Source organism: Panthera uncia, chromosome B4 (genome assembly GCF_023721935.1).
Source record: "Panthera uncia isolate 11264 chromosome B4, Puncia_PCG_1.0, whole genome shotgun sequence".
Taxonomy (NCBI): domain Eukaryota; kingdom Metazoa; phylum Chordata; class Mammalia; order Carnivora; family Felidae; genus Panthera; species Panthera uncia.
This window is the reverse complement of record NC_064809.1, coordinates 52252499-52276660: the sequence shown is the minus strand read 5'-3', so window position 1 is coordinate 52276660 and position 24162 is coordinate 52252499. Positions and strand designations below refer to the sequence as shown.

General features: G+C 37.0%; 1 protein-coding gene across 1 annotated transcript in view; it reads right to left on the bottom strand.

Moving 5' to 3' along the window:
- The window catches only part of PDE3A (phosphodiesterase 3A), a 324368-nt gene that overhangs the window by 35648 nt on the left and 264558 nt on the right, over positions 1-24162 (bottom strand). The window contains 4 exon segments of the mRNA XM_049627129.1: positions 467-604; positions 1976-2130; positions 5165-5250; positions 8672-8891. Of these exon segments, the coding sequence (XP_049483086.1) occupies positions 467-604; positions 1976-2130; positions 5165-5250; positions 8672-8891 (599 nt within the window).

Sequence of the window (24162 nt, the reverse complement as noted above, 5' to 3'; positions counted from 1 at the left end):
ATTAGAACAGAGAACTCTGATATGTTTCTCACAGCAATGGAAGGAAACGTGTTTCTGCACAATATCTTACTTTTTGGTAAGACCTAAACAACTCTGAAATATTAAAAAAAATTAAAAACTAGTCATTGGAAAAAAATTATAGACAATAAATTACTATTTATTATTAGGTAGCTTTCTTATCTTGAGGGCTTGTATCGCCTTTTATTTCTTTTGTCCCTGTTCCTCTCCCCTCTGTCTTAAAAACTACGTATTTTAATTGTACATTATGGTATTCACTCACTTGAAATTCCAACTTCTTTTGTTGACCCACTACCAAGGAATCTACAGAATGTGAGGTACTAAAACTTCCTTTCTCCACCTGAAGTCTACCACCAGTGTCAAGCATGTACAGAGCTTTAACCAACCATGGAGTTTTTTTTTTTTTTTTTCCTACATTTAAAGTCGCACGTATGAATGCATTCCTTACCTGGCTGAGAATACGGCCACATTTTCTTCCTATTTTTTCCACCAAATCAAAAATCGGAAAATTCCAAGTATTTAGCTGCTCCATAATTGAGTCCAAGTTATCCATGACAAGAGGTTCAGGAGCAAGAACTGGTTTGTCCTATAATGAAGAAGAAAATATTTTAAGAACATGTAATTTTTTTCTACGAAGCAATTTGCACTTTGTTCAACAACTGAGTTTACAAAAATAAATGACTTAAAACTTCAGGGTGAATGAATGATCTTAAAAAAAAAAAAAAAGCAAGGTGAATAAGACATTGGTCCCAAAGTAAGGAGAGAAGGTCCTAACGCTGTTTCATACCATGAATTTTGCGTATTAGGTGCCTGCCTATTGCTGGTTCATATATGCCACAGAAAAAAATGGATGTTTCTTTCCTAAAATAGAACTGCTTTTCACCTACTATGGGATTCTTCAATAAAGACTAAAGGACTTTAGGATGCTCTGAAATTGTATATAAATTTATCTCTTTAGAAGTATATGTAAATTTTTCTGGGAGGGTTCCTGGTTTATATTGGACTTTCAAGAGAAACCCATGATGGGGGAGGAGTCAATCACCCCCTACTCGGCCAAATTTATATTATTGTTTCAAAATCAGCATTAATCCTATGATAACTGCCACATTTTTCACTATTTTTATTTAATTCATGTGATGTATGGTTTATAAAGAAACCCGCACTAAAGAAATGTAAAGACATTTTACAATATGTTCTAAATGAGGATATTCTTAAGAGTACATTTACCAAAAGGTAAAAATAAAAAATGATAGTGAGGATTAGGAAACATGCAAATTACATTATCTGACAATCTCTTTAAATTAAAAGTATAAATGGTAACTCAGGTAAAATAAAAATGATAATAGCAACAATGGATAATTACATGACAGTGAACTATTTTCTATTATTTGCTGCCTCCCCAAGATTAATCAGACTCAAATGTATGCTTTTATCTTCTTTAAAAGGATCTCTATAAACACCCCAAATCAGTCATCATTAAAGGATATTTTAACGGGTAGCAAGTGTCAGTATAAATCTAGCTTAATACAATAAGGAAAATAAATATTGGCATGCTTTCTAAATAAAGGAAGTGCTAGGAAAAAGTAGCAGAAGCCCTAAGACAACTAACATATTTCACTTTTACTGATGTTTATAAAATATTTTTTATTGGATGAAATAATTTTTTTTCTATGCACTTTTACATTTACATTTTTAGATTCTAGGATTAAACACCTGTAGTCACTTGTGGACATGAATATTTATGGTTTTAATCACTAAATAATAGAATCATTAAGAGACTGATATACTTGCATAAGGAAAACATATACTGACACACATAGGTATGGCTATAACACATGTGTGCTCCAAAAGAGATACATCTGTAAATCTAACGACTCAGGGGTCTGTTTCTAAGTCAATTTCTGTAACAGAAGGCAATCTCTCAAGTAAATGAATGAGCGCAGTGATGTGGGGCTACCAGGAATATCATGGTCTCAGACGTGTAGGTGCCACAAGCCGAAGCTTTCCTTAGAGGCTCTCTCGGGCACTCGGTCTCATCTTCATTCTGTACAATATCACTGCTATCGCTGTTGTTATTGGTTTCATAATCAGAGGTAACTTGAGTAGTGTCATCTGCAATTACAAGAGAACAGATTAGGATGAAACCTGCAAATGGAAAAAGGGGTCCTATGTGAGCGCATATTCCTAAGCGAGTAGGGAAATAACTGCTTTCATGAGCTGACACGCCAAGAAGGTGAGATCATGAAGTGGAGAAAAGTACACATTTTTTAACCCAAGAAAATAGACAGAATTATGACCTGTGGTTTATATTACGCTCAGTTATTCCTCAGTAATAATATGTAGATCAGCAGTTTATACTTTTTACAAATCTTATAACATTATGTTCCTTTTTCCTTTATGCATCCGCCAACACATTAAACCAGCAAGTAGCTGACAAAACACTAACTCCAGAATGGGCACATGGTAGAAGTTAGCTGATAGCTGAGAACAAGGTGGTGTCTGTGGGACATGGCACAGTAGCATGTGCTGAAGGACTGGGGACATCTTGTGTGTCCAATCTCCATAGGAAGCTGTGGCTTTCCTCCTTAGATGCCTCCTTCCACTGTCTCCCATTTCAATCAGCACTAAACTATGCTAACCAGAGGCCCAATCAGGTAAGGTGTAGAGTCTGTAGAACATGCTTCTGGGGCAAAGACCTCGAAAGAATCTTCTCATGGCTGAACAAGTGCCTGAATGAAGTTTACTGTGTGAGTGGCCATGTGCTGGACAGCACTGAAAGCACCTTATTTGTACTAACGCCTTTAAACCTACACAATCCTGAGGCGGGTTTTACAGCACATCACTGCATTACTCATATCCTTACTTTGCAGAAAGGAAATGGAGGCACAGAAGGGATAAGTATATGGCTTAAGGCACACAGCTGGTAAATTTTGCAGCATGACTTTGAACCCATGAAATCTGACCCAACGTCCTATATTCTTTACTTTTGATAAAGCCTAGCTTTTTTTTTTCTTTTATGGTTATTGCTAAGATCCCTATGGAATCTTTGCTTTCTCCTAAGTCACAAATATATCTTCCTCTGTTTTCTTTCAGAACCTTTATTGTTTTAGCTTTTACATTTAGGTCTATGCTCCACCTCAGGACCATGTTTCATATGGTGTGCAGTAGGGGGTGAAATTCATTTTTTTCCAACCCTCTTGGAATGCTCTGGCATCTTTGTTGAAAATTCAGTGATGGTGTAGACATGGGTCTAATTTGGGGCTTTCTGATCTATTCCATTTGACCTATTTGCTGATCCTTATTCCTGCACCACACTATCTTGATTACTATAGTTTAAGTCTTGAAGTCAGGTAAAGTATTTCCTCTTTGTTCTCCCTTCTCAGATGTGGATATTCTAGTATTGTTGTATGCCGTCATACCTTTACTATCTAATTTTTCTGAAGTTGTTAGCGAATAATGGCTTTTGTTAGGTAGACTATTGCAATCAGGGGTATCTTATAAGACTTTTCCAAGGACCTGTCTTTCTTCCATCTTTCTCATGAAGTTTGTTCTATGTTAGAATGAGACACAGCATGAAAATACAATCGACAAGTTTCAATCTCAGAATTTGTAGAAAAAATGAAGAACACTCAAAGGCCATAGCTCTACATGAGGCCACAAAGGAGATAAGAAACTACTACCCATATTCTATCAGGCTCAGTAGAGTCAAAGAATATCAGGGACATAAGGAGGGGATATTCTGAGTCTTCAGAATGCTACAATATCACAGAGAATTCTCCTTTTGAATTTTTCTTGCCTGTGTCCCTTGACATACCTGTTGAAGCAGATAATCACGAACCATTCTTGCATACCTTTATCACCCTAAACTCTGTAGTTCAGAGAAGCCATTTTTTTCCTACCATGTAGATCTTCAGCGCTAACAAAAGCAAGTCCCTAGATCTGCATCAATAAAAATAATAATTACTGTAGTGATGGCAGCAAACAGTGGGTCACTGTTTACATTACTTACAGTGACCTAGATACTATTAAGTATTTTACTTGATTTTTTAAATTGAAGTATAGTTGACATAAAATAATGTATTAGTGTCAGGTATACAAAATAGTGATTCAATAATTATATACATTATGCAGTGCTTACCATAAGTGTACTTACTGTACAGTTATGATATTAGTGACAATATTCCCTTTGCTCTACCTTTCATGCTCATGAATTATTTATTTTATAACTGGAAGTCTGCACCTCGTAATTCCCTTCACCTATTTTGTCCATCCCCTTACTCTATTCCATTCTGGCAATAACATTTTTTCCCTGTAGTTATGAGTTTGTTTCTGTTTGTTTGGTTTTCAGTTTCCACATATAAATGAAATCATGTGTTATTTGTCTTTCTCTGACTTATTTCACTTAGCATAATAGCCTCTAGGTCTACCCATGTTGTCACAAATGGCAAGATTTCATTATGTTTTTATGGCTGAGTAATATTCTGTCATGTGTTAGGTTGCTTCCATACCTTGGCTGTTGTAAATAATGCTGCAGTAAACATAGGAGTGCATATATCTTTTCAAATTAGTGTTTCCATTACATGTTTTAAGTAATTTAATTCTCACAACAATCCTGTCTGGTATGTACTGTTATCATCCACATCCACAGATGAAGGAATTGAGTCACAGAGATTACAATACAAACTAGTAGACAGTCAAATAAAGGTAAAACCAGCCTTGAATGCCTGTGTTCTTTTAACCTCTCCATGACATTGCTTCAAGAAAAAGCCATTTTTACAAGCTTATAGTGATTCTCAGCCTGTAATGGAGATCTCCAGAGAGTTCCCTAAAAGGGATGACCCTTCAGTGTCCAAGATAATATGACATTTCTATATAGTTCTACACATTATATAAAATGACTTCTAGTTTTAAAAATACATACATTTGTGTATAGATATTGAAAACCATTTTGGATAGCTTTGCATCAAAATTTTACCCACGATTAGCTCTTAGGTAGTAGGACTATGGATGATTTTGTCTTCCTTCACTATCTTTTTAAATTTGTTATCTAAAAAGTCAGAAATATATGTTACCTTTTTGATCAGAGGAAAAAAAAAAAAGTAAAGTGATTTCCATTTTAAGCAAAAGAATCCAAACAAAGAATTACCCGTTCTGCTTGGTGTCCGAATGGTAGCACTGCTTCTCTCCAGGGGCACAGCAGCCGGGGTCCCTTGGGGATATGGTCTGCCACAGCTGAGAAATATTGGAACAGCTGTAAGTATATTCTTTCTTTTCAAAAAGTCACAGACATACACCATCTATGTACACATGAAGGGCAATAATAATCAAATCTTTCTATCTTCTACTTATTTGATAGAAAACCTCATTTTGCTTTATATACAGATGCTGATATGCTGATATACTGTTTTCTTTTTTGTGAGAATGTCATCAATACAAATGATCAGAAACTCCACTCAACGCTCATCTTCCTCTATAGTCTAGACCATAGTTGAGGTGAAACTACTGGCAAAATTGTTACGTTATTTAGAGAATCCTGGGATTGTCTGCTACCTATTTATAATAATGATTTTGGAGGTGCTGATGCACATTTAGTTAAAAAATATGTTTTCCAGTGGAATCCCTTTGTATCTGTTTAAAAGCCTCATTATTAGATTTATTTCTGTGGATTAAGAGACATTTTATGCCCAAGGAGCCCTTTAAGAAAAGATTGCATATGTGAAAATAGAATGCTAGTATGTTAACTTTTTGTCACAAAATAAAAATTAATTTTTTTTAATATTGACCAGTCACTGTTAAGGCCCTAAGGAAATGAAGAAAGTAGAGATACATTTTGATGAAGAGTGAATGTAAAACTGACTAGCACAGAACACTAGTTGAGAAAAACAGGCCAAAGGGGTATGCTGTGAGTAACCTAGAAAAATGAAAATACTTGAGAGACTGGGCTCTTTAACAGAGGACTTTGGAGAATGTAGGACACTTATTTTCTCAACACTTTTGACTGTTTCATAAATTAAAAAGCAACCCCACAAATGGTTGGGCAAGTTTCTTCTCTCACTTATCTTGTTTAGAAACTCCATGGTTAGATTTTAATTCTGCCTTTTGCTTATGGGTTCTTTTCTTCTGCCTAATACTACAAATGGTCTCGGACGGTTTTGTTATTTAACCACAGATTATTTACTCTAAAAGGAAAAGAAATGAAATGGTTCATAATTTAATATATTAAACGTCTCATCACTTTTCTTTTCCCTGAATTGTGCTTAGATATATGTTGTAGAGATAAGCATTTTTCTAGGTAGAGAATATTTTCATCCTAAGTAAATTTATTTTCAAGCCTTAAATGTAAGTGGAAAAGCATCACATGTGAAATATTTCTAATTATGAAATCCCATCACTTTGATTTAGGGAATCAAAAGAAAATGACTGGACCAAAGTGGGGGAAAAAACAGACACAAATGATGGGCTTACATTCTTGGGTGACACTTGGTAGATGCCGGGTTTATTAGTTTTAAGAATTTTCATTGCAAGATAATACTTAAAAGGAACACTTAAATTAGTAGTCCAAATATACTACCTCTTATGCCAAAAAAATGGCTTGTTGCGTAGACATTACAGCAGCCAAAAGACGGATTCAATGCCAAACCCTTCGAGTTCAGCAGGGGAAACCACAATAATTAGTCGTGTGTTTCTGGAGCTCTCTGTGCCTACATGGGTGGTTGCCTTGAAGGCAATAATAGAACATGGTTTGAATTACAGATTTATAAAGCCCAAACAAATAAAAGACACACTACTGGATTTATAAACATTACTGAAAAAGCAGGCAGTGAAATTGTCTTGTTTTTCTCCAAAACCTCTTTTATAAAAATCCCATTAACATTCTTCCTGCTAAATTCACAAAAAAATAGACTGTGATGAGAAGAGCTGTGTGAGTGGTAGATCAGAACATCTCTGCTTTCTTTAGGCAACTTATTTCCCACAAGTCTGAAGCCCGCAGTGGGAGAGTCTCCCTAGAAATGCTGGAAGCAGATGTCCTTGATGGTGATTACTCCACTGAGCTTTGTCTTGGCTTAGGATGCATACCACAAAAACATGTTTCTTAAGGATGTTCCATCAAACACTAGCTCCATGGGAAATTACTGTGTGTTCACCTAAAGAAACTGGTTATGTGGTCAGATATATTCAGGAAATGCTAGATGAGACAAAAATCAAGAGGTTTCTTTTTGCAGGACTTCTCAGAGCTTTTAATAAAGTGATGTGTGTTGTGAATTGCTGAGGGAAATATACATGATAGGTCTGTTTTACCACAGATCATGCTTTGTGTGTGGGGAGGTGGGGGGAAAGATGGGATTAATATTCCACATAAATTATTTCATTAAAAAAGCTGTCATAGAGAGGGTAACAGAATAACTTTTGGATGGTAAAATAACTTTTTACTCTGACCCTGGACCAGGAAACTAACAAAAATGATTTCCCTTTAAAAATATTTGTAAAGAGAAAAGAATATAGTTTTTGAATAAATGATCAGAAAATGAAACGTGTGAAGCTTAAATTTGGGTCTGTGAACCACCAGGTGATAGTAAACTATCAATATGTAAGTCATTTATGCAAATGGTTATCCTCAGTAACCTTAGAAAAGAAATAACACTCTCATGATTATACTTAGTTTAAAAACACTCAACTCTTGTAGTTAAAAGAATACTGTAATGCTTTAAAACCAGTTCTTCAAGTTGAAGCTGTTCTAGAGAACAATAATATTACCATATCAGTAAGAGGAGGTATTTCCTTCTCAGGACAATGTTGGCAAAATAACTACTCTCACCATGCTAGGCCTTTTTTTTTTTTTATCCTCTGTGACAAGACATGATTTCTTATTTCTAATTCTATTTAAAAATGATAGAGCAATACAAACCGATTGCTTAATTGCATTCAGAGACCCATTTGGTCCAACTGTAACATGTCGTGTTATTTGCATATTTTCAAAGTGGGAATTGCATGCTTAAGATAAAATACCCTTAAAATCAATATAAAATCCTCCCTGGACATAAAAATATTCCAACACATGGGGCGTCTGGATGCCTCGGTTGGGCGTCCGACTTCAGCTCAGGTTGTGATCTCACGGTTCATGGGTTCGAGCCCTGTGTTGGGTTCTGTGCTGGCAGCTCGGAGCCTGGAGCCTGCTTCAGATTCTGTGTCTCCCTCTCTCTACCCCTCCCCCACTCGCGCACACACACGCACACACACACACACACACACACACACACACACACACTCTATCTCTCAAAAATCAATAAACATTAAAAAAATTTAAAAAAATTCCAACACAACATCCTATTATACTAAATGACTTGATACAATTTTTTACTTACAGGTTTTATGCATTCTCCATCAGTAAGCAGAGGAAATATACAACTAATTATTTTATATCATCTCCAAAGTTTAGCTGTATGGACTGTATGGACTCAAAGCTTTGTATTAACAGACAACCACAAAAAAAAATTAAGTTTCTATTCAACATAAAATATTTTCTACTTTTCCTGTCCATTGCTTTGTCAAACCTCCACATAGCTATGTGGACTGGAGGTAAGTGTTCCTAAGAAGAAAACTAGTATTCGTTTTCTGATGAGTTAAAGTCTAGTTAACACGATAAAATCCTTACCTGCTACATATAACAGGTGGAGGGAGGATCTGAGGAGATAGGTCAGGGGCACTCTGAGTATAAGTTAATGCCCTGCGAGAACTTAGGCCCTGTTTGGCAGCTGTGTTGGCAGATTCTGGAAACTGCACTGCAGAAATTTTGCTGACTGGGCTGCTGGCGGGGGTCCCTCGGGGAGGTGAGGAACAGGGCGACGAAAGAGGTGAAATTTTAGCTAGGGCACCTAGAAAGACAAAGATTTATTAAACCACTAAATAAACTTTTTGGAAATTAGAAACCACAGCTCTTCTGCATCACCTTAGACCCCCTCTCACTCCATCAGGACCACGTGAGCACTCAGGCCATGGGGCTTGCCCTCTCTGCACACCACCATCTGGAGACAAGGTGTACAGTGGGGTGTCTCCATGGCACGAAATGGGAAGAATGGATCATCATGAAAAGATCAGTGGCACTGTTGGCAAGTTGAGCTAAAGCCTTGGTGTCCTGGAGTAACTTCAGGACAGAAGGATATTATTTTCTCCTCCCATCTTTGTTTCTTCTTGTCATTCTGACATAATAATTAAAATTTCCTCATGTGTTTGCCTTCTCTAAGGTTGAGAAATTTTTAGCAGTAACAGGATCTGCTATTGTTTTAAACATTAACTTATCTGGAGCAGAGTTTGGCAGGTATCCGATGCTTAAAATTCGTAAATAAAGAAGATATATTTTTGAGAGGCAATTAACTTTATTAACCATCAACATTTTTAGTGAACCTACGTTATTGGTGTGAGACAGAACTCTGATCAGAATAGTATCTGAAGAAAACATTTAAAAATGTAATATGATCCATTTCAGATGAAACAAAAGGACTAAAGCCTAAATTGTAAGTGTTGATATCTGTGCCAAAGTGCGTTTACTCTTGATTGTGAAAACTGTACAGAAAACTGGCTTAGATTTCAAAGTGCTGATACTTGAATACAGGGACGAGATCTTTTGAAGTTCCATTCTTCCAAACACAGAGAAGGCAGCCTGCACTGAAAACTGAAGAGAGAACTATCTTCTGAACAGCCATCTGCTTACTGTTTTCCAGCATTTTATGGCTGAACAACCTACTGTAAGGCAAATGAAATGAAATCTTGAGTTGTTTTCTATTTCTCACCACTCAAGGGAAACACACAACAGGCAGCTCTCACATCATTGACTAATATGTGTGGGGAACTCGCGGCTGGCTTAGTTTGCTTCCAACGTCCAGTTCTCTCAAAAGTTTGATATATTACACCCGAAGATTTTTGGGTCCATTGAAAGTAATATTAAGCTTGCTGAAAGGCTTTTGTAATTTTCACATCTCTTGTTGGCATCATTATTTCTTTTGTTTTGTTATACCAGAGGAGAAATTGTGCTCTTCCTTTGATAAATGTGGAAGCTGGGAGCCCCTCCTATCCTCCTACTCCTTTCAAATATTTCTGTTGTTGCTTTCTTTTAAGTTCATTTATTTATTTTCGAGAGAAAGAGAGAGCACAAATGGGGGAGAAGTCGAGAGAGAGGGAGACGGTGAGAATCCCAAGCAGGTACCATGCTGTCAGTGCAGAGCTGGACTCCGGGCAAGATCCCACAAACCGTGAGATCATGACCTGAGCCAAAATCAAGAGTGACATGCTTAACCCCTTAACCGACTGAGCGACCCAGGCACCTCTCTATTGTTGATACTTGATCAGTAGCTTAATCACTTGCCTTCATAGGTAAAGAAATCATTCAGACTCAGGTTAAATAACCTTCCCATGGTCACAGTACTAATGAACAGGAGAATATGGAGTGAGTGCAGCTGTTCTTAGTTAAATGTGGTTTTAGCCCATACTTCTATCAGAGGCTGTCCGAGGAGGAAGAAGAATCCATGATCTGCTAGACAGCATCTGTACTGCACTTAACAACAACACACCTAAGGGTTTTTATACTGACTTCTATGTCTTTGGAAAAGATTTAGCTATTTTACCAAAGACACTGACAAACCTACACAACATATAATCTCCTAAACAAACAAAACAAAAACTTCACTTAAGTCTTAGAGTTTCCCAACAAATCTATCATTGTGTGCAACAAGTGGGTTATAGGTGTCCTGTGAAGTACTAGGGCTGTAAATTTTTTTAAATAAGATTTTTTTTGTAGCTTTCAGAATAAATTTAATTTTTAATATTATTTCTAATATTTTCTAATGATATTGTATTATATTTTTATAAAACAAAGGAAATAAAATTTTCACCAAGCTCTAAATCCTTTCCCCTTTCTCCACTGCTGTCTGTGGAACACTACTGTATTCACATGTTGTATCACATATAACACATCATATATACAGATCATACATCATATGCTCTGATGTAAAAAGGTTGGAAACGGCTAGTTTAATTTAGACTATTTGTTAGAATATGGCCACCTTCAGATAATCTTAGAAAAGCAGGGTAAACATAAGGAGCAGGATGGAGGTATGACGTTGTATAAAGAAAGTGTCTACACAGAGAAATTGTGTGTCCTGTTCCAGAGACTAAGGATGCAGTAGCCAACAACAACAACAACAAAATCCCAGCTCTCATGGAGCTTCCACTCTCTTGGAAGAGACAGAACCTTAAAAAAAAAAAAAAAATAGGTGGAAGAGGTGGGGAAAGGAAGAGAAAAGAAAAAGAAGAAGGAGAGGAGGAGGAGGGATTAAAAGAAAAGAAACTCCAGTAGTTTTAAGTGATATAGAGAAAAATTATGCAGAGAACATAGAACAAAGAACAGAAATTCAGAAATGTTCTAGGGGTAAAATTTGAACAGAGGCCTGGTGCAGTAAGGAAGACATTTAGACAGTACTGGGGGAAGCATGTTTCAGAAAGAGGGCCCTACCTGGGAGAAGTCAGAAGGTCAGTTGGGAGGTCAGTGTGGAAGGAAAGCACCTTAGCAAAGGGGAAGGAGGAGCAGGGGACAGGGAACATGTTCAGAGAATCTGCCAGGCAAGGCTGTAGAGGGCTGATAGGCCAAGGCAAGATTTTAACTGCTATATTTTGGAAAAAAAAAAAAAAAAGACTTCTGACAGGCACTGCTTTAGGCAATTCTTTAATTATTTTGATAGTTAATTGCGAGTTTTTGAGTTTTCCACCACTTTTTTTTTAATCAAGTCAATGGGAGTAGTGCCATATGTGTCTTAATACAACATATTTTCTAAGGGAAATTTATGAGAAGAGTGATCTTTTTCATTGCAAATTCTTTATAGCTGCCAGCTGAGATTCTCAGAGAAATGCAATTCCTTCTTAAATACAAATTTAACAATCCACTCAATGATTAGAGTTCTTGGAACTCAAGGATTGACTAAATTTAAACAAACAGCAGACCTTAAGACTCCAAACTTACTGCCTGGGATGAAATTTAAAATAAACCTTGTAAGAGAGGAAAAGCACGTTGCTTCTGTAGTACTGTTAGTCTACATATTTTGAACACTTCTGACAGTACAAGCCCTGGCAACAACCATGAAAAGAGGGATATTTGCCTTCAGTCACAAAGATGGCAACATAGGATGTTCCCAACTTAGCTCTCCCTCGCAAGAACAACCAACAACTACTCAACAAAAAACACCACTGAGAGAGTCCTAGAACGTGGGGGTGAGGCTGAAGCACTCCCTCTGCACCACAGAGATCAAGACAGACTGCATTAGAAGGGTAAGAAAAGAAGCTACAGGATGACCACCACGCTGCTCTAACCCCAGCAAGCACAATAATGCACAAAGTCTCCCCTGAGATTCTGGTTCCTCCTGCAGGAAAAGACAACCCAAGTGGATAACGAGCCCCCCTCCCAGAATTGTAGGTTGCTCTGTGGGAGTCCCTATTCTGATCTGTACCATGGTGACTGCAGGGGAATCTGTGAGGCTCAACCACTGGGAATCGGACTGTGATATATAAGGGGGGTAGGGGTTTGCAACAACTAGGACGTGGATCTTGGCAGATCAAGTTTATACAAGCAATGCCCAAATAGTAATCTTGACCAGCAGCTTTGCTCAGCTGCAGAACCAAGCTGGGGGCACACACAGATCAGTGAACTTGGTGGGTGCAGATGTGCCTGATTCAGATTCTTAAGCAAGGAGTTTTGTCAGCTCTAAAGCCCAGTATGTCCATAGTCTCCCCCACTGTGGGGAGTGTCTTCCAGCCCCATCTGATCAAAAGGATTGGTGACAATTCCCAGAGGCAGTGAGGTCCGGTGGCACTTGAGCCAAGAGGTGCAAGGGCAGTGTGGAATACCCCGAGGGCAAAGCCAGTGCTGGGTGTGGAGTGTTCCCATGCTATGCACAGGCAGGGAGATTCATTCATAGCTAAGCCTGAGGGTGACTCCTAGCCACTCTCAACCTGAGAGCCTGTTTGGGAAACTGAAAATAGCTGGAATGACACCTCCCCCTCCTGCCCTGAGACAGCCCTACTCACTGTAGAGAGTGTCTTATCCCCAGCTGACCAACTCTTGGAAGTTGTGTGGTCCAGCATCACTGGAGCTGACACATGGGCAGGGAGAACAGACAGCTTTCAGAACAAAGCCAGTGGCCCTGCTTGGTCAGGGAACATGAGATGTGGTACAGCTTGAGTTAAGACAACAAAGAGCTTTGTAGGCTTTAGAGCTGCTTCTCCTGCTGTGCCCAAGCAGAGAGTCTAAGTTTTTACTCCTACTCATTGCTAAATACAACCTATAGCCTGTCTGACCAGGGGTCTAAATAGAGCACACGGGAAGCTGCATAACCCATCAGTAGCCTTACATACAGTGGCACTTGAACAGAGAGCACAGCCTGTGGGTTCCCCCATCTGCAGAGCAAAACTGATGACCTTACCTAACCAGAGCATTCAATGTGTACTCTGGCCTGATTCATGTCCCCAAACAACAAGCTGCGTAGGTCCTGGGTCCCTGCTAGGGTCCCTGTCATAGTCTCACTATTACTGTATATAATAGCAGTCCTGACCATCTACTAAGCCTGACCAGAGAATCAATGCATTGTGGAGCCCATACTACAGCCTTATTTAGGTAGGGGACCAAGCCAACAGTCCTATCCAATTATTATCAGCCAGTGGCACACTCCCTCATTCCCAACCTCAGAGCTTGAACAGTTGTTTCACTCCAAAATAGACCACAATAGCAGGTCCTACCTGCCCAAAGACATTACCAGGAGACAACCCAGAAACAAACTGAGCTGACTGGTGAAAAGTGTCTCTGTAGAGCAAACCTGCAAAGTCTGGAAAAGAAGCTCAGTTACCCAAATGCGTAGATACCAACCTAAGAAATCAAGGATCACAAAAATGTCAGATAAATATGACACCACTAACATAAACTAATAAAGCTCCAATAACTAATCCTAAAGAAATGAAGATCTATGAACTGTTTGACAAAGAATTCAGACTACCCCTCATAAAGAAGTATAGTAAATTACAAGAAAACAGACAACTAGACAAAATTAGGAAAGCAATGCAAACAAAAAGAGAAGTCTGACAAGGAAATAGCAACCATCAAAACAAACCCAAAACCAAATGACAAAAACCAAACAGAAATCCAAATGTGAAAGATAGAATAACTGAAGAACTTAATAGAGAGTTTCAAAAGTACATTTGACCATGAAGAAGAAAGAATCAATGATCAGGAGAGTAGAACATCGCAAATTACACAGTCAGAGGACCAAAAGGAAAAGAGATGAAAAAGAGTGAAAAATGCCTATGGGGATTATGGGGATACAATGAAAGGAAATGATATTTGTGTTACGGGAATTCTAGAATAAGAAAGGAAACAGAAGGGACAGAAAGTATATTTAAAGCACCAATGGCTGGAAACTTCCCAAATCTGGGGAAAGAGATGGCCATCCAGATCCATGAGGTCCTGAAGACCCCTAAAAAGTTCAACCAAAATAGGGCTACACCAAGACAAATTACAATCAAAGTATCAAAAGTCAAAGACAAAGAATTTTAAGAACAGCAAGAGAAAAGAGAGTTTGTATATATAAGAGAACTCCCATAAGATGATGGGCAGATTTTTCAACAGCACTTTTCAGGACAGGATAAAATGGGATGATATATTTGGAATACTGAAAGAAAATAAATGTCAACCAAGAATTCTATACCTGATGAAGTTCTCCTTCAGAAACAAAGGAGGGATTAAAGACTCCCAAACAGACAAAAGCTGGGGGACTTCATTACCATCAGACCTGCTTTGTAAGAAATGCTAAGTACATCTTGACTGGAAGTAAAAGAATGGTAATTAACTTCATAAAAAGGTAGTGTAAATCTCACTGATAATGACAAATATAAACTCATAGATTCTGCAATATGGTGACAGTAGAGCATAATTCACTTACAGCTCTTCTTTAAAAGTTAAAAACATGTAAAAATAATCATAACTACAATAATCTGTTATTAGTTATGCAACATAAATTATGTGTAAATTATAATAGCAATATAATAATCTTAGACATGAGGGGGAGAAGAACTCGAAGTGTAAAGTTTATGGATTATATTGAAGCTAAATTGTTATCAGTTTAAAATACTACATTTTAGGGGGAACCTTGGGTGCCTCAGTCAGTTAAGTGTCCGACTCTAGGCTTCAGCTCAGGTCATGATCTCACCCTGCGTGGGGCTCTGTGCTGATGGCACAGAGCCTGCTTGGGATTCTCTCTCTCCTTCTCTCTCTGTCCCCTGCCTCAAAATAAATAAATAAACTTAAAAAATAATAAAATAAAAATAAAACATGGCATTTTAAGTTTAAGATACTGTATGTGTCATGGTAACCACAAGGGAAAAGCCTTTAATAATTACACAAAAAAATATGCTGAAGAAATGAAAGCATACAGATATCAAAAGACATTAAAACATAAACAGCAGGCAAGGAAAAAATAAACAGACCTACAGAATAGCCAGAAAACAATTAACAAAATGACAATAGTAAGTCCCTACCTATCAGTAAATACTTTAAATGGAAACAGATTAAGTTTTCCAATTAAAAGATACAGAATGGCCAACTGGTGAAAAAAACATGATTCAGCAACACATTGCTTTAAAGATACTCACTTTAACCTTAAAGGCACAGTAGACTGAGAGGGAAGGAAAAAGACATTTCAAGAAAATGGGTAACCCAGAAAAAACAGAGTAGCAATACTTTTTTCAGACAAAATAGACTTTGAACTAAAAATGGTAAAAACAAAGAACATTATTTATAATGTTACAGCATTATTTATAATGTTACAGCATATGTCTTTACAGCAAGAAGACATAACAATTATAAAATATTTATGCAACCAACATTGGAGCACCTAAATACATAAAGCAAAAACTAACAGAGCTACAAGAAGAAATATAGTAATAGCTGGGAACTTTAATACCTGACTGTCCACAATACATGGATCAGCCAGAGAGAGAATCAATTAGGAAACAGCAAATTTGCACAACACTGTAGACCAAATGGACCCAAAAGACTAATAATAGAATAATCTACCCAACAGCAGAATACACATTTATCTCAAGCACACATAGAACATTTTCTAGGATAGGCCATATGTTAGGCCACAAAACAAGTCTTAGCGAATTCAAGAAGACTGAAATCAGGGGCACTTGGGTGGCTCAATCAGTTAAGCATCTGACTTCAACTTAGTTCATGATCTCGCGGTTTGAGTTCCAGCCTAGATTAGGCTCTGTGCTCACAGTTTTGAGCCTAGAGCCTGCTTCAGATTCTGTGTCTCCCTCTCTCTCTGCTCCTCCCCTGCTCACTTTCTCTCTCTCTCAAAAACAAACAAACATAAAAAAATTTAAAAAAAGAAAGAAGATTGAAATCATACCAAGTACCTTCGCTAACTGCAATGGCACAAATCTAGAAATCAGTAACAAGACGAAAACTGTAAAAATTCACAAACCCATGGAAATCAAACAATACCTTCCTGAACAACCAATGGATCAAAGAAATTAAAAGGAATTTAAAAAGTGTCTTAAGACAAATGGAAAGACAACACATCAGAAACTGTGGGATGCAGCAAAAGCAGTTCTGGTAGGAAAGTTCATAGCACAAATGCCTACATTAAGAAGAAAGATCCCAAATAAACAAGTTAAAATCTACATCTTAAGAACTAGATAAAGAAGAACAAATTGAACTCAGAGTTGGCAGAGTAAAAGGAATAATAAAGAATAGAGCAGAAATAAATGAAATAGAAAAAGAAAAACCACAGAGTAGATTAACCAAACTAAGAATTGGTTCTCTGCAAAGATAAACAACACTGACAAACCCTTAGCTAAAAGAAACAAGGGAAAAAGAGAAAGGACCCAAATCAACAAAATATAAATGAAAAAGGAGACAATACAATGAATACCGCAGAAATTCAAAGGATCAAAAGAGGCTACTACAAATAACTATATACCAACAAGCTGGACAACCTAGAAGAAATGGAAAAATTCTTGGAAACCTATAATTTACCAAGACCAAAGCAGGAAGAAACAAAATCTGAACACATTAATTACTAGTAAGTAGGCTGAATCAGTAATCAAAAACCTCCCAATGAAGAAAGGCCAGATGGTCTCTCGTAAATTTTACCAAATATTTAAAGATTAGCACCAATTCTTTTCAAACTCTTCCAAAAAATATTGAAAACAAGTAAAAACTCTCAAATTCACTTCATGAAAATGAAAACATTCACTCAAAAAAAAAATCTGTGTCCCATGTTCATAGCAGCATTATTTATAATAGACAAGAGATGAAAACAACCTAAGTACTATTAATGGATGAATGGATAAATTATATACACACACACACACACACACACATATCACACACACACGTGTGTGGTGTGTGTGTGTATAATGAAATATTGTTTAGCCATTTAAAAAAGAAACAAGGAAATCCTACCAAAGGCAACAACATGGATAGACCTTGAAGACATATGCTAAGTGAAATAAGACAGAGAAAGACAAACATTGTATGATCTTACTTATATGTGGAAGCTTTAAATAAACAAAACTAAAAGCACCAAACTGAGAAAAAGAGGTCAGACTGTGGTTACCAGAAGCAGGAGGTGGGTGGAGGAGAAATTAGAGGAAAGTGGTCAAAAGGTACAAGCTTTCAGTTAGGAGGTAAATAATGTAGGGATGTAACATACAACATAAGGACTATAGCTAACACAGCTGTATGATATACAGAAAAGTTGTTAAGAGTGTAAATTATATGTGTTCCAAGCACAAGGAGAACATTTTTTCTCCTTTTTCTTGTTTGTCTTTCTTTTCATTATATCTATAATGAGAAAGATGGATGTTGTCTGAGCCTATCGTGGTAATAACTTCACAATATATGTAAATCAAACCATCATGCTGCGTGCCTTAAACTTACACAGTGATGTGTGTCAATTATTTTTCAATAAAACTGGTGGGAAAGCAGGAATATTATTATATTGTAGGTGAGAAGATAAAGGTATAAACATATAAATTCCCTTTTTCCCAAATCAAAGTATTTCATATAGTGCACAGTAAAGTTTTAATAACAAAAAGAATTAGGAATGCTATAGAAAATGGGTACATATTTACATTTTTAGTCTTTGGGTAGAAAGAGATATATCAGTGCTAAGAATAACCAAATACTCTTTATTTCTAGAAAGGGTAGATTACAAGTAAAATTATCAGATGCAAGGAAGAGGATTCCAAGGAAACAAGAGAAATGCCCTTCTTACAAATCTTCAAGAACAAATTATATTCTAGGTTTGTTTGTTTTTTAATTTGATCATGTACTAAGAAGACTTAACTTTATGAGCTTTGGAGTATCATCCAATTTCATGTTGCACATTTACACATGCACATGCATGGGGTGGGGAAGGGATTCAGTTAAACATATTCTTTATTTTTATTTATTTATTTTTTTAACATTTATTTATTGCTGAGAGAGAGACAGACAGAGCATAAGCAGGCGAGGGGCAGAGAGGGAGGGAGACACGGAATCCAAGCTCTGATCTGAGCTGTCAGGACAGAGCCTGACACAGGGCTTGAACCCATGAAATCAGGGGCACTTGGGTGGCTCAATCAGTTAAGCATCTGACTTCAACTTAGTTCATGATCTCGCGGTTTGAGTTCCAGCCTAGATTAGGCTCTGTGCTCACAGTTTTGAGCCTAGAGCCTGCTTCAGATTCTGTGTCTCCCTCTCTCTCTGCTCCTCCCCCTCCCCTGATCTCCTATGTGAGATCATAACCTGAGCCTAAGTTGGATGCGTAACCAACTGACCCACCCTGGCACCCCTAAACATGCATTCTTAATTTTACTTATCATTTTGTATTTGAGACTCCAGGAAAACGATACAGCTTATGAAATATAAATCTTTGAATGATTCAAACCATCCTGATGTGAAATACTTAAAACTGACACATTTAAAAAAAATTAAAAATGTAACTTTAAAATTTTAAAATCCCAACTCCTTTGAGTGATTCAGTTTTTAATTCCTTGCTTCTAAGAGCATGAGAAAATGTGTCAAGACACTAGGAATTCTGGACAATTAAAGGGAGATGATAAACAATACTGGAGGAAAATTACTTAAGTGAATCCATCTGTTTTATGCTGTAAAACTCTCATTTTAATTTTAATTGAACAAGAAAGGAGTGAGCATGTCTAATAAATACATGTCTCTTTTCTATGCCCTCAGTAAAATGGACAGCCCTAATATTTTTCCAAAACAGATAATGTATCTACCGTATAGAGAATGCAAAAAGAAACAACCCCCTCCCCCGCAACCACCGAGCACCATAATTAAAGTTCTCTCTCACCTCAAATTTTCTGTAGGGAAAACTCCGTCTACCTTGTAGGTGTAGAGAGATTTGTAATCACTGTAAAAGGATTATAAGAATCTTATAAAAATGAAAATAATCTTGAAAGGTTCTACTGCAAATGCAGTAAGTATGACCTGGAGGAATTTTAAAAGCAGAATGACAATGGCAGCTCTATATTGCCAGTGACTCATAATAAAAAAGCAAGATTGAAAATGTAAATTATATTTAAATATCCTGTTCCTGCGCTTTAATCAAAGGACTTCTATGTGATTTTATCCATTTATATTAGCAATTGTATAATAACTGGTTTGTTTCAACTATTTATATTAACACTGATTGAGCTAGAGAATACACTGTTTTACTTGATTCGTGGAAAGAATAGATTTCATTAGTTCCCTCTGGAAACATTTACCTTTCAGTGTTTATTCTCTATGCTTGCATCCCCCTATCCTCTCTTGCCTATTATTTCTTACTTTCCTCCTCCTATTCTCTTCACACTTCATTTGGTTCCATTTCCTTATACTCTTTGCCACATAAAGGGGCTTTTCCTAGCCCCTTTCCACATAGGCATCTCAGTCAATAACATCAAACAGATCACACCCACTTAGCTCAATCAACACCAATACGTCATCAATGCAGAAAAACAAAGGTTTCAAAACAGAAAAGCCCATCTGATCAGGAAGAACTGAAATTGAATTTCAGCTCTCTGATTCTTGATGGGCTTTCTTCCCTCTTGGCAGACTTTCAGGGATTTGTTTAGTTGAATTCAGCATGCATAGGATGTAGGTTATTTTATAAACACTTAGTTCTGCTGTGACAGCAATCTAAGTATGTCACAATGCGAAATCCCCTCCAAAGTAATCATGATGGAGATCCCTTATGTACTTTATGGCAAGAATGGAGAGAGGCTCTCACCATGCCTGGGTTCTAATTTCTACCATCTGCCTTTGGGGTATGTAACATGGAAATTTTTTTCTTTTTGTACTCTGTTCTTTCTTCTTGACTACAGTTGTATAAACTGAGGAGTAGGACACAGGAAGATGAGGCTGTTCCTCATGTCTGTGCCATCATTTGCTCTGTTATCTCCAGTGAATGCACTAACTATAGTTTTCAGCTTTTTTTTTTTTTTAATTGACATATAATTGACATGGAACATCACTTTCAGGTGTACAATGATTCAGCATTTGTACACCAATTTTGGTATATGTGCTGTCAAAATGAGCACATTGGTTATTTTGATAAGTTTAATTTTCTAACCTAAATGAAGAAACTGAGAGATACAAAATCAAATCCTTCCATTGTCATGTACTTGGCCAGACAGGAACAAAAAAAAAAAAAAAAAAAAAGAAAATCCTAATTTTAAATTACCTCCATTTGTTGTCATCAATTTTCTTCTAGTATAAAGTCATTGGGACAAAATAAAAGATTCAGGAATAACTGTGTGAACTTGGGCAAGTTACTTAACATCTTTGTGCCTCAGGCTCCTCATCTGAGTCCTTTTCCTGAGCTACGCAAGAAAGTAGAACATTTACATTTGTATTTCATCCCTTATGGTACATATTATTATTGTCTGATATTTTAATACTGTCCTTAAAAATTAAAAAAAAATACTTACAAATCTAAAAATACTATTATTTATGCACATAATATTTGATAAATTGATGGTTTTTAAATTTAGTAACCATTTTTATTAGATCTCAGACTTCTTCTATTACTTTGCTTTCTAGAATACATCCATCCTAAATTCCTTTAGTTAAGATTTGGCAGGTGGCAAGGTTTTGACTTTCTGAGAATATCTTAGGAATCTGAAAATTCCTCTACTGTTGTGAGATAGATGTGCCAGCTACACAATTTCAGGCTATTATATTCTCTCAGAAAGGCTATACTTTCAAGGATCATTGCTAGCATTCGTTATATTCTCTCACAACTTGGAAGAAAAATGTTCTGTGTTCTGATGCTCTTTATTTTAGATCGTTCCGCTCGCTCTCAGACTGACTTGCTTTCCCTGAAATTTCCTTTTTCTCTGGCTGACTTTAAGATTTTTTTTTGTTTGTTTTCAGTGTTGTGTAATTTCACTATTTTGTCTTTGTGTAATTTTTTTTTTTTTGCCTTTACTCTGCTCTTCCTCAGCATTTATGTCCCCTATCCTGTACTAAAACTATGATGTTATACTAGCCTTTTCTTATATTCGTACATTTCTTAAAATCTCATACTCCCCATTTTTCATCTCTACCACATTCTAGGTAATTTCTTCATATTCTCCACTCACCAGTTTACTATTTCTCCCTTTAATAGTGTATTATTCCATTTAATCTATCCTTTTTCCTTGATTACATTTCTGAAAGTTATATTTAGCTGCTCTGCAATTATGTCTTCTCTCATTGCTGTTACTTTTTATGACCTCATATTTTACTTAAAATATTTACATACTTTAAAGTTATAACATAAATATGTAAATATTTTAGCATTTAAATATTTCAACCCTTTTAGAAATCTGTAAAGTTGTTTTTGTTTGTTGTTTGTTTCTAACTCATGGCTAGAAACCCTGTGTGTGTCTTTTATGTGTGTTTAGTGCTCTTGCTTATAAGCTCCAATTTGAACTTGATAGGTTAGCCCTTAACTGGTGATGCTTTCCTCCAAAATTATTTGCACATATTTTTGTAGAGAACCAAGGGTCCCACTGACCTAGGATGACTTTAGTGCCCCCTTAAAATCTCTCTCTGGCTTAATGTGGAATACTCAAATTCAGTTCCTCTGTCTTGATGGAGCCCAAGATGAGGATCCATATTACTCAGGTCCATATTTCTCAGGTCATTAATAACTTCTAAATTACATGACTTAATGAACATTACCAAAGAGCAGAGAGGACGAGATTAATTTTTGGAAACCTGCATTGCTTTTAGTGGTTTCTGTCAATGATGCAATTCTAACAAAATCATACTTTCCAGTTTTTCCCTGGAGCCTTTTCTGGAGGAAGTGTCTTCCTACACTAAACAGAGACTTAAGCAAAGTTGTTGCTTACATGATTCCAAGAAATAGTCACCAATAGAGAGTGGATGATCAAAGGGGGAAGAGAGTACTAAAATTTCCAGACATAAGAAACAATAGAGGAGATGCACTTCTTTTAAAATCAAAAGTTTCTACTTCAAGGTGGTGTCTTGAAATATTAGTGGAATGAACGTGAGCACTGTTTCTCTGACCCACATAGACACTTTGCCATTTTGAGGACTTCTGGTTACGGCTTTGATGCCATAGTTTGTAATAAACCCATGCTTCTTTGAGAACAAATAGAAGAGTTTAAAAATAAAAAGCTTTTAAGACAAGATGATCAATTCAGAGGGACTAGGTTCTCAGAGAGAGCAAAGAGAAGATACCATAGAAGGGTAAGCAAAAGTCTTATGAACTGTTCTTCCTTTCAGAACATTATTTACTGACCATTTGCATGGAGCAAAAGTCTAAGAATCTAAGCAGAAGGGTGCAGCTATTAAGGAAGCAAGTCAGCAGAACTTTTAGCAACGTCACGACGCTAATGACAGGAAAATTGGAGTCTGGGACTGCCGCCATGGCAGCTAGAATGTGAATGTCTAACGGCCAAGTGAGAAGGGGGCAGTTTTTCCCTGGAGACTTTTGGAGAATTCTTAAGCTGCTATAAAGGCAGAAGATTAAGAACATACGCCGGAAGCTACTGAAAATTTCATTAGAGTTTTCCACAGTGCTGAGAGGTAAAAACTTCTAGTCAGAACATTCTAAGAAGAAGAGGTCATCGTATATACCCCAGACTCTCAAGTGACATTCTAGGAGGGGGGCAATCTAGCAAAAGAATCTGACAAAAACCATATTCCAGTCTTGAATCAGCACAAATTCTAATTAAATGAAGTAATTTTACCCAAAACATTCACTTTCCTACCTGAAACATACTTAACTGTCCTTAATTTTGATATCTATACTCTTTTCCATAGATCTCCAGGTCCTATCTGCATGTCTGTTTCCATTCTCCTTGTGCTTGCCAATCTTGCTACTCATCTAAACTCAAGTTCCTTAAGCTTTCTCTCAATGTGTTGGATCTTATCTCTTTTCATCTTTCATTATTTGAAAGTCTTCCCTCTCTTCCTCATCATAGCCTTTAACACACTAAATAGTAGAGGCTATCGATCTGTTTGTATTCCCCACCAGAATGTAATTCTAGTGACAGGAGGAAGTGGGTCTGGCTTAATCACTGCCATATTCCCCAAACTAGTTCAGGGTCTGAGACTGTGATTGCTTCACAAATATTTGTTGAATAAAGGAAGCTCAAGGGAAGGGAGAAGCTGATGCTTAGAAGTATAGAGGGTACATTGAGTCCAACGTGGAAAACCCCATGCAAGAGTTATATTCGAGATACCAGATGGGAGAAATCACATCAAATTTCATTTTGTACCAGTCTTGAAAGGTAAGGAAAACTTCCTGCCCATTGTGCTATTGGGTTTTTTCGTTGCTAACTTGTGGGCTTTTCCAAAGGGCTCTCAAAGGTTCTGAACTGTATTTTCTCCAAATTTAATTACCTCTTCCTTTCATATACCCCTTTATATATGAGGGGATGAGTGACATAAAGAATTTCTTTGAGGGGCGCCTGGGTGGCTCAGTTAAGCATCTGGTTTTGGCTCAGGTCATGATCTCACAATTTGTGGGTTTGAGCCCCGTGTTGGGCTCTGTGCTGACAGCTCAGGGCCTGGAGCTTACTTTGGATTCTGTGTCTCCCTCT